The 10868-nt window shown below is 29.7% G+C and overlaps 1 protein-coding gene across 1 annotated transcript; it reads right to left on the bottom strand.

Annotated features, from left to right (window-relative positions):
* Positions 1-464: 464 nt before the first annotated feature.
* Positions 465-10376, bottom strand: LOC105252790 (cytochrome P450 4c3). The gene is made up of 8 exons (XM_025409366.1): positions 9630-10376; positions 3976-4173; positions 3451-3630; positions 3022-3091; positions 2764-2890; positions 2109-2348; positions 1719-1881; positions 465-1418 (listed from the first exon to the last, which is right to left on the bottom strand). The coding sequence occupies exons 1-8, from the start codon at positions 9811-9813 to the stop codon at positions 1084-1086; spliced, it is 1497 nt and encodes a 498-aa protein (XP_025265151.1). The 5' UTR covers positions 9814-10376; the 3' UTR covers positions 465-1083.
* Between the last annotated feature and the right edge of the window lie 492 nt (positions 10377-10868).

The following is a 10868-nucleotide window of genomic DNA, read 5'->3' as shown; positions in this document are numbered from 1 at the left end:
TGTCAGCAGAAACCGAGCAGAATCTGCGCATGATAACAAATTGATAGCAGAAACTTCACAAGATTTGCGCTTACTTTTATTAATGTTATATAAATGCAACACAATTGATTATTACAGGTGCTAAATAACAATATTATTGGCAAGTTAATTAGAATTTTCTTAGAAAATGACATATATGTAATATGTTATATCGTAGATATATCTCATATAGCGAAGAACTAATTCAATTTAATTAAATTAATAATAAAGTAAATGATAAAAGTAAATGTAACTTGTAAAACTTGAGATGAATTGACTTGAGACTAATTTATTATATTTAGAATTAAATTCTTGCTTTATGCCTCAAATAGGCAGTACATGAATAATTTTTCATTTATCATATTGATTTCAATCAGTTTAATATTCTGACTCTCATTTGCTTGTATCAGATATCAGAAATTAAAGTGATAGAAATTAAAATAATTACTACATTTTTAGTCTTTTATTCATATTCGCGACTTTATATATATTTCTGACAGAAATTCAATTACGAGAAAGTACAGCTCGCGTAGCGGTAAGTGAAGGAATTATCGAATCATGCAAACCCTGTTCCGTTTCTGCCATCAATCTGCTATCAGAGATTGTATGCGCAGATCCTGCTCGATTTTTGCCGACAATCTGTTGTCAAATTGCATCGCACAGATCCTGTTCAATTTCTGCCACCAATTTGCCACTAAGTTATGCCGGCAGAATCTGTTCGATTTTTGCTGCCAATCTGGTAACTGATTATGTTAACAAGCTTTATTATATTTCTGTTGACATTCTGCTGACATCACATGATATATCAGAACCTGCATCGATTCTGTAATCTTTCTGTAGACAACAATTTGTAACAGATTCCCTGACAAGATCTGCTTTAGCAGACTTGGCTATTGGGGTTGTTTTGATTATACATAATATAATGATAGAATAGATTAATTTAGATGTATCTAAAGTTACGTATATATAACTCATAATGCAATACAATAACTCTCAATGCAACAAAAAATTTTAGCAAATCATTTAGATTCTTTGGTGTTACGAAATAATGTAAAGTCATCACTGTTAACGTGGTGTTATTTTTAGCCGATGTCCGTTCGCATTTACTAGTACTAATTCCGATTTGAAACGTAATTGATCTTGTGTATCGGAAGCCTCCACGCGGAAAGCTTTTAGCACAGATAATACGGCCACTTTGATGACCGATGTGGCAAATCTTGAGCCGATACAATTTCGTGAACCAGCGCTGAAAGGGATGAAGCTGTAAGGAGGTAATTTTGGACTATTCGGTAAGAACCGCTCTGGACGATAAATATGCGGATCGGGAAAGAAACGCGAATCTCGATGCAGCAAATAAGAATTGATGAGAACTGTGGAACCTGGTGGTATTTCGTTACCCACTAGAAACATAAAAATATAGATAAGAAAAAAATCCTCGTTTACATTACACAATTCTTAATTACATTTGTAATATTAGGAAATACATCTTAAAATCTGTTGCTTAACAATTGTTCAACAAAAATATACTCTACAAATGTTTATTATTTATATCAACTGATAATGTTATATATCTATGATTATAACATTAAGAGATATGAAATAATAATGCAGTAATATTATCAAGTAAATAATATTTTGTTAGAAGTCTCGTGAAGAGGGATATATCGATTTTTCGAAAAATAAAATTGAAAGATATTTACTCAAATTGATCGGTTTGTAGATCTGTCTCGCTATGAGCGGTGCTACCGGATATATTCTCCATTGTTCTTTAATACAGGCGTCCAGCCATGTTAATTTGTGGATATTTTGTAACGTGACTTCTGTTGTGCCTAATGTATTATAATATTCGTCCAAGATCTTTTCCTAAGAGAAAGCAGGAGAGAATGTTAAGTTAATGTTAACAATATGAGAGAAAAGTACATGTATCTATTAATTATAATTAAATCTTCTTAAAATATATCAAATATCAATTTTTCTAAGTTTATTTAGATGAAAAATCTCACTCTTTCTCTCAAAGAAATATTGTAAATGTCGAAGATTCATTAAATTTCAATGAGAATTGCTAAAATTAAATGTTAATGCAATAGTACCTGATATTCGGGATGTCGTCCCAACGCATAAAGCGTCCAAGATATGCTCGTAGCCATTGTGTCATGTCCGGCATACATAAAAGTATTTACTTCATCACGAATATCCGCATCTGAAAGATGCACAGTTCCATTCTTCGATATGTCGAGCAGTAAGTCCAATAGAACCTGTTTTTTATTTAGCGGTTTATTAAGGCTCCCATCATGTTTCTGTTGCCATTCGATCTTTTTCTGTGCGATTACCTATGAATGAAACATTCCGTATATACGTCGAAAGCGAAAATACTACATATCAATTTTTTAACTTTTTATCTCTATAATTATACTCGAAAAGTCTCGATATCAAATTGCACTAAAAAGAGAAAGAGATTCTTTTTTTTTAGATATAGTATTATCTAAGATTGGAATTGAAACCGTAATTTAATTTTCGAAATTTAGTGTTCAATTTCATTCCAAAATTGTATTAAAATTGCAATAATAATAAAAAAAATAGTTAGTTTGATGAAATTTAAATATGAAAATCGCAATATTATGTTAACTAAATCATCCCGATTCATAATTTTAGCTTCGCTCCGTGAAATCTCGTGAATTTTCACACTAACAAATGACTATAAAAACTCTAATCATTCGTATTTATTTAATTTAAGGTTTTCATTACTTTGTCAACAAGATCTTGAATGATCCGAAGTGCGTGATCATGCTCCTTTCCTGCTTTAGTTAATTTGAAAATTTTATCATTAGATACCCATACGTTTGTAAAACGCATTTGTACAATAGATGCAATTCTGAAAATTAAAAAGAGAGATTTTTTTAACATAACTTCATTATGTGACTTCAACATCGTATGTTGTATAAAATGCGAAAAGAAATCTATGTAAAAATCTATCTATATATATTTCAGGCAAAAGACACTTACTTGTCCACAGCTTCTACATATTCATTTTTGGAATTTATTTGAGCATTTAGTTTATAGCCCATTGCAGATTCTGAAATAAAATAAGTTTATTTTATTTTAAATAAAAAATTATTTTTACCAGAGTTTGTTGAATAAGTTAATTTGTACTACGTTGTTGCATTGAAAAAAATTAATATATTTTTCTTTAATAAAACTAACAATAAATATATATATAAAAAAAAATAAATAATGGTAATAAAAAGAACATATAAAATATATAAAATATATAAAATATAATGAAAAATATATCAATTTAATACAAAAAATGATACTTTTAATTAGAAATAATTGTTTATTTGTAAATCGCAAATTAATTAATTATATATGTGTAATTAAAACAATTTTAAATTTATTAACTATCGGATCAAATTAGCAGTTATATTAACTCACGGCATATAATGTCGAGAGTGGCGCGTTTTAAATAGGGTACCACGTCGAATTTGTTACTTTCTTTTTCGAGACAAGAAATTAAAACATTCGTCTCTTCTTTTGCAATCTTAAAATATGTTGCGAGAAGACCGCTGTGGAACGTCGGCGTCAGTAATTTCCTGCGAAACTGCCATGTTTCACCTGAAAAGGGAATATAATATTAGTTAATTTTACATTTCGATGATATTCAACATAATATATATTATTGCATATCAAAAAATACGATTGTGCAAGAACATACATGGCCTCATTCTGTTTGAATAAGCTAAATTTAGCTAAATAAGCTAGATATATGATGTGTTTTTAAGATTTTCTTCTATTTAAATTTCAATAGACACTTTTGAAATTTAAATAGAAGAAGATCTTAAAAACACATTGTGTATCTAGCTAAATTTAGCTTGTTCAAACAGAATGAGGCCAGATGTGATATCCGACAAAAAATATTCGTCGTCGAAATATGACTTTAACCAATCGTTAATCACTTACCATTGCTGGTCACCAGGCCAGTACCAAGCCATGGCTTCAAGTATGTATATTCCAAACTTTTATCATTGTGCATACTGCTACCAAGCACTAATTGCACTGCTTCCACTTTATAGAGGAAGATAAAAGGTCGCAGACCGACCCAGATCAAATAAATGCTCCCAAACTCTTCAGCCCATCTAATCAAATTCTGAAAAAATTCTGTAAAAAAAGAGACAAATTGAATTTTAAAATCGCTAAAATTTCTAAGAAATTATTTTGTTAATTTTTTAATGTTTCTCGATTTATTTATTATGATAGGCAATTATACAACGGAATGTTGATATTTTGTTGTATAATTGTTTAACTCTTTAACATAAAGTTAAACAAAAATATCAACATTCCGTTGTGTAATTATTAATATATATATGGTTATCGATCTCGCACGAACTATTGCTAGGCATAGATCTTTTGCGATTATAATTAAAATAATCATTGTTTACGACTTTCCTCTGTTTCCATCAATGCACTTTAAATTTATTCTCAGTGTAAAAAAAAATAAATACAGTTTTTTTATATTTTTTGCACATTCAAGTTATTATTACTTTCGATACACGTAAAAATATAAAGAAATTATATATTAAATTAATAAGATTAATCACACACAATACATTAATTTTATATTGGTATAACAAAGAATTTTTATAATTAACTGTCTAATTTACACAGAGCAGAGGATTTGATCTCGTATACTTTTATCATTTTTAATCGTATGTATAACTTCAGGATGTCGGTTTATCAAGACTTTCATTTTATTTCTAGATTTTTAGGCTGGGTCAGATCTTTAAATTATTATGCTACATACATTAGAAAAGTATATTTATTATTTCTAAATTACATCTATATATAATTTTTAGACAAAAAGTTTTTTGTCATTTTTAAGACAAAAAGTATTGATATATGATTGTTCGAAAAAACGAAAATATGTAAGACACATTTACATTGGATTAATCCTGCAACGATTTTTTAAATTTCTTATTGAATAATCAAGCATTTTAATAAAAAATTTGAATTATTATTCTTTTTTAACAGAACATTATGTATATTACGTAGAATGAGACAAAAAGACTTTTTTTATTTGTGTTTCAAAAAGTTACCTTTCAAAACATGATTATTTTTAAGATACATATTTTCAAAAATGAATAGTCGAAAATCCTTAAGAAGTTTCGTAGATAATTTTACGGCGTTATATTTCACGAGAATAAGTCTATAATGTGTATGTCATTCGTATCCGAATCTACGACGTTTTTACGAAGAGATTAGCTTCAGTTACAATCAATTATTCTCGCGGTCACTAACTCGCGTCGCGAATTCAGAAATAGACATTATCGTAGCTCTAGATCCACTCTATATGATGCAAATTATTGATTGCACACGAAATTTGTTGATGCAAATTACGATTTGTATCAGAGCTAGAATAAAACTGTTAATAATAAAATAAAAGGATGAAAAATATAACGTAATATGATGGAAGAATAGTAAAAAATAATTTAATTTTATCAAATATATTTTTTAAAAGATAAAAGTTAAATTACAAAATATGAATGTATAGAGATATAATACGATGATAATATGGAACGGATATAATTTTAGTATCTGAAGCAAATCTGATTTAAATTTCTAGACTAAGAAGGGAGAAAGAAAAAAATAAATATTGTTTATCAAAAGCAATACGTATAAATAATTTAAGATAAGATAGAGAGCTATTATAAAATAGAAAGCTTAAAAAAATATTTAAAATTCTTTCTTTTAATTTCTCTTTATGTTTTAAACAATTCAATTATAAATTTTTTTAACATTGCATATAAAAATTTCATTTTTTGATTAAAATTTATATGTAGTTTATTTCAACGAAATGAAGAGAAATAATAAATTATTTATATTTTTTGAATGATACATTGAAAAAAAGATCGATGTAGAAATAGATAAACTGAAAAAAAGAACGAGAAAAAAAGAGAGATAGGGAATTAAGAAAGAGTACGGCACAACGGAGAAAGAGAGAAATCGCACGTGCAGTGAGTTGACGACCGAGACTGACTACTGGACATTGACCGGTCGAACATAAACAGCATATATTTGCAGTGCACACGGATGATGAGGGAATGTAAAGAACAAGACAGAGACAGAAATCAAGAGAAAGGAAGAGAAAGAATGAGATAGAGAGAGAAAGAAAAAGAGATACTGCTCTGAAAAGAATGAGAAAGACTTCGCTGTCAGAGACCTTGACAGGCATGCAACAAGACGCTAAGCATCCTTCGGACAGTAGTGGGCCTTCGATGACCTATTTTAGGCCGGGAGCTGGCCTATTCCCCGCTTTCCCGTAGAGGATGCGTCATAAGTTTGAATAATGAATAAATTTGACATAACGCTCAAAATGTATTATGCATAAAAGAGGGACCGGTTCTGCGTGACAATTCGAAATGATATTTTTTTTTGATACAAAGAAACATATAGAATCGTATTTATATTTCGTTTATTGTCGACATTTATCGATATTTACTTTAATGAATATCCAATATATTGCAAACTAAGATTTGTTCTAAAAAAGAATTTTTGCGTATTAAAAAATTGAATTTATAAGTAAATGTTTTCAAATGGAAAACAATAAATGGCAATATCTTTTTTAATCTTTTCATTATTTCTTATTTATTTTATTTTCTTATTTATTTCTTATTTATTTTATTTTATTTTAAAGATCTTTTATTCTACTCTTTCTTTCTGTTTTTTATTATTATGTCTTTTGCCTATATAAAACTATTTTGTATTAGACATTAGCATGTAGAGATTAAAGAGTTTAACTCTTGACAATTTTTTCATCACACACACACACAGTCTGATGTAAATTTTCCTAGATATTGCTTATAAAATAAGGAAGAAGAAAGAGCGGCCATAAATTTTGATTGAAGTCGAAATTTTTTGAAAGCACATAATAAGCGAAAATAAAATCAAATAGAAAAAAATATCGATTAACAATATTTGCAATAGAGTATCGTTGTAGGCTAAGATTTTATCTTTAAATACATCGATATACATTCTTTTTCTTGTTTTACAAAACAATAGGGATCAATGACGGTTTTAGCAATGCATATTCGTGTTGCCACTATACACGTTAATTACACGTCTCTCCTTTTGTGCTGGTCGGTCTGATTAATTGACATATGTGTCATAACGCGTACGTAGCATCAAATTAAATTCTATTCTCTTCTCGCGATCGACGTCTGGTTGAAATCTGATCCAGAGTCGTTCTCCGATCGCGAAGAATCTCAGATACAGGAGGCTTTTTTTATGAAACTTTGTCCTGTGTGCGTGGATGCTTTTTTTATTCTCTCCCCGAAACGAGAGGAGCGTACATAACACTGTTGCCCGTATAAACTTGCGTGTAATAATACTCAGACCGCCCAAACGATCTCGACTCGGTTTGTTTTATTTTTTCTCTTCCTTACAATTTCGTTTCTTGACACGTGCAGGATGGCCGACGTTTATTATTAATGAATAGCGCGAATCATTCTTTTTTTCTTTATTATTTTCTCCCATCGCGTGGGTGTCTCTATGCGCGAAAGTTATGCGAGATTATTTGTCTCTTATTATAATAATCAATTTGTGTAATTAACAGAATAAATATAATAAAATCTGAATTTTTTAAGAATTGAACGTTCAGAGAACAGATACTTTTAAAAAAGAACAAATACTGTTTTATAGTCAATATCAAACTGTTATATAATAATTTAAACAAAATTACACTATGTTTTATATGCTTGATTGATTTTTTCAATTTTTTCGGTCTGTTATGAAAGGAACGGTCTTCATGATTTATTATGGAAGAAAATGATTTCATTTTGCATAAACAATACTAATTGAAATAAAATCAAAACGTATGAGAAGCTCATTTAATTCTTATTATGATGTAAGGAATTTTTATAATATTCTCGAATAAACACTGTTACATTTTCCATAAATCTTTTTTCGAAGTTTTGCAATTAACAATTCCATATTTTTTCTTAAAAACAACTGTATGTTTTCTTTACACTAATTTATTCCTCTCATTATTTTGTACATAAAAGTATGAAGGTAAGATAATCGAAAAATGAATGGTTTACTAGATATTTTATGATTTATGTAAAATTAAGAAATTATTTCAAGCCTTATAACTCAAAAAGTACTTAATGAAAAGGTTAATTATAGTGTTTTGGAAAGCTTTCGAGATAAGCTATAAGAATATGCAATGAAAAATAGGAGGTTCCATTTAAGAAATTGAAGGTAACCTTTATGTGACCTTCAAATGACTATCGAAGGTCAAATTTTTGCCACCCATCTTCTGTCCCCCTCAAAGTCAAGCAACTTTTATTTGAAACATTTTTAAATTATCTTGAAGATCGCCAGTAAATAAATAAAAGAGGTAGTTGAAATCGATCAGCACTGGCAATATTTATTGAGTTAAAAAATCACAATCACGACGTTTCGACCATAGGTTTTGGTCCTTTTCGAGTGAACTACAAAAAAAATATTATTTCCAATAATACAACAACAAGAAAAATTAATGATACTAAATTACATAGATGTTCGAGTAAGATTTGAGCAACAAGTTATATATACATACAGTAATTAAATTAACAGTTCTATCGTGAGAAATAAGAAATCACTTCGTCAAGATTATCATGTCACTGTCTACATTAACACACAGAGAGAGACTAGACAACTTTTATTATCCTATCATAAGTATTGTTTAAATTTTCAGTGTCCTTTTGTAAGTTAATCGTGTTGTCAAAAGTTTGACAACACGATTAACTTACAAAAGGACACTGAAAATTTAAACGATACTTATGATAGAATAATAAAAGTTGTCTAGTCTCTCTCTGTGTGTTAATGTAGACAGTGACATGATAATCTTGACGAAGTGATTTCTTATTTCTCACGATAGAACTGTTAATTTAATTACTGTATGTATATATAACTTGTTGCTCAAATCTTACTCGAACATCTATGTAATTTAGTATCATTAATTTTTTCACTCGAAAAGGACCAAAACCTATGGTCGAAACGTCGTGATTGTGATTTTTTAACTCAATAAATATTGCCAGTGCTGATCGATTTCAACTACCTTTTTTTTTTTTTTTTGAAACATTTTGTTGTACATTCAAATATAAAAAAGTTATTGGGGTGAATAAATTAAAATGGCTTACCCTGTATATATATATATATATATATATATATATATATATATATATTTTATTGAAGTCGCAGATTGTGTATATATATATATATATATATACACACACAATCTGCGACCTCAATAAAATTTACATGCATTAATTATCTTTTCTCTTCCTTTGATTAATAATATAAATATTATTCTAGTTATATAAGCTTTTCGTAACAATATCTTTTTTATGCGACATATGAACGACCGAAAAAAAGATTATATATTATATTCAATATTAAGGAATATCGGATTTACATTCATTTTTAGCAAAGTTGTTAATATCATTCGTCCTCTTATCAGTAATAATAGCCATACATAACGAATTATGATGTTATCATGCATGAAAAATGTAAGATATACATAATTGTCACTGCGATATTGCTATGTTTTTTAATATACCGAAATCACAAAAGCTTACCTTCTGACGAACAGTTGAGTTGATAAGCATTACCGATGATGGGCAGTGCTATGGGATAGGGTATCTTCCTCAAGGCGTACAAAAATCTTCCTCGTTTTATCAATAAAACTAACAGAAGTAATAGCGGACAGACAGAGAGGATCATCCAAAATCCTCCTGCCATAAGAATTGATTCTACAATCATGTTAGTGCTGTGATCGATTGTCTTCTGGCAGTGCTTACTCGATATAGGCTTCTTTTTCAGGAAGAGGCGAAACAAAATTTTTCAAATTTCTTCGTTAGACTTTAAGAAAGATCTAACACTTTTTCTTTCCAAGATCTCTTTAGAAAAGATAAGAATTATGTCGATAAAATCAATTCTGGACTTTAAATTTTTACAGTACTCTTAATTTTTACAGTAAGATCTTTTCCGTAGCGAGCGATTGCGAAAATCGAGTTGAGAGATCCGATCTTAATACGAACACTAGTATTCTGCTGGGAAAAATGCGATCTTAGGTGTAAATATATCTTAAAAGAAACGAAAGGTGACGATCTCGCGCAAAGTCGAGAAAAAAAGAGAAAAAAAGAGAGAAGCGTCACAAGAGCTTCAAAAAAGAAAAAGAATCTCGCCTCGCTGGTTGCGAATCTCGAATCGCTGATTTCTCAATTGCGAATGAATCGAATGGATTACCAAGAATAATATTACCGCGTTATAAAAACGTGTCACTCGGTGGCTACTCTCTCCGGTTATAATACATCGTACGAAAGAGCTGCCCTTATATATACTACTGGAATGTTTGGTACCACCAATAGAGTAGGGAACACGTGGAACATATATTTGTGTATACATGTGAGAGAAAAAGTTATATTCATACACATATATATCTCCGATTGTATACGTTTATATGTGTGCGCGCATGTGTAAATGGAGTCGCAAAAATACAGAAGCGAATACCCCTCCGAGGTCGCCGCTCGCCCTCCCTATCGCTCATCAACACGTAGCCTCAGTCAGGTTCACCTCTCAAGACAAGAATTTCCACATGATAGAAAGAGGAGAAGCGACTCCCGCCAACGTTACCGTCGATAACAGTGTGATAATTTGCATTATATGCGATATTCACTGTCAGAGATTTTGCGAAGAGAGAGTATTGCATTCCGTATCGATACATCGGAGATGATGGGATAACGTGACGGAGGAAAAGAGATTTCTTTTGCTCTATTTTGAAAAAGATCAATTTATATCAAATATGTAATGTTTAG

The sequence above is a fragment of the Camponotus floridanus genome, unplaced genomic scaffold, assembly GCF_003227725.1.
Source record: "Camponotus floridanus strain SB8 unplaced genomic scaffold, Cflo_v7.5 scaffold26, whole genome shotgun sequence".
Taxonomy (NCBI): Eukaryota; Metazoa; Arthropoda; class Insecta; order Hymenoptera; family Formicidae; genus Camponotus; species Camponotus floridanus.
Note: the sequence above shows the minus strand (reverse complement) of the source record. Positions and strands in the feature narration are given on the sequence as shown.

Bases quoted from the DNA above. Each gene is read 5' to 3' on its own strand.
- LOC105252790 (XM_025409366.1), bottom strand. From the start codon at position 9,813: ATGATTGTAGAATCAATTCTTATGGCAGGAGGATTTTGGATGATCCTC. The intron at 3,631-3,975 runs GTAAGTGATTAA...TTCCCTTTTCAG, and splicing joins TGGCCTGGTGACCAGCAATG to GTGAAACATGGCAGTTTCGC. The intron at 2,891-3,021 runs GTAAGTGTCTTT...TTTAATTTTCAG, and splicing joins TATGTAGAAGCTGTGGACAA to AATTGCATCTATTGTACAAA.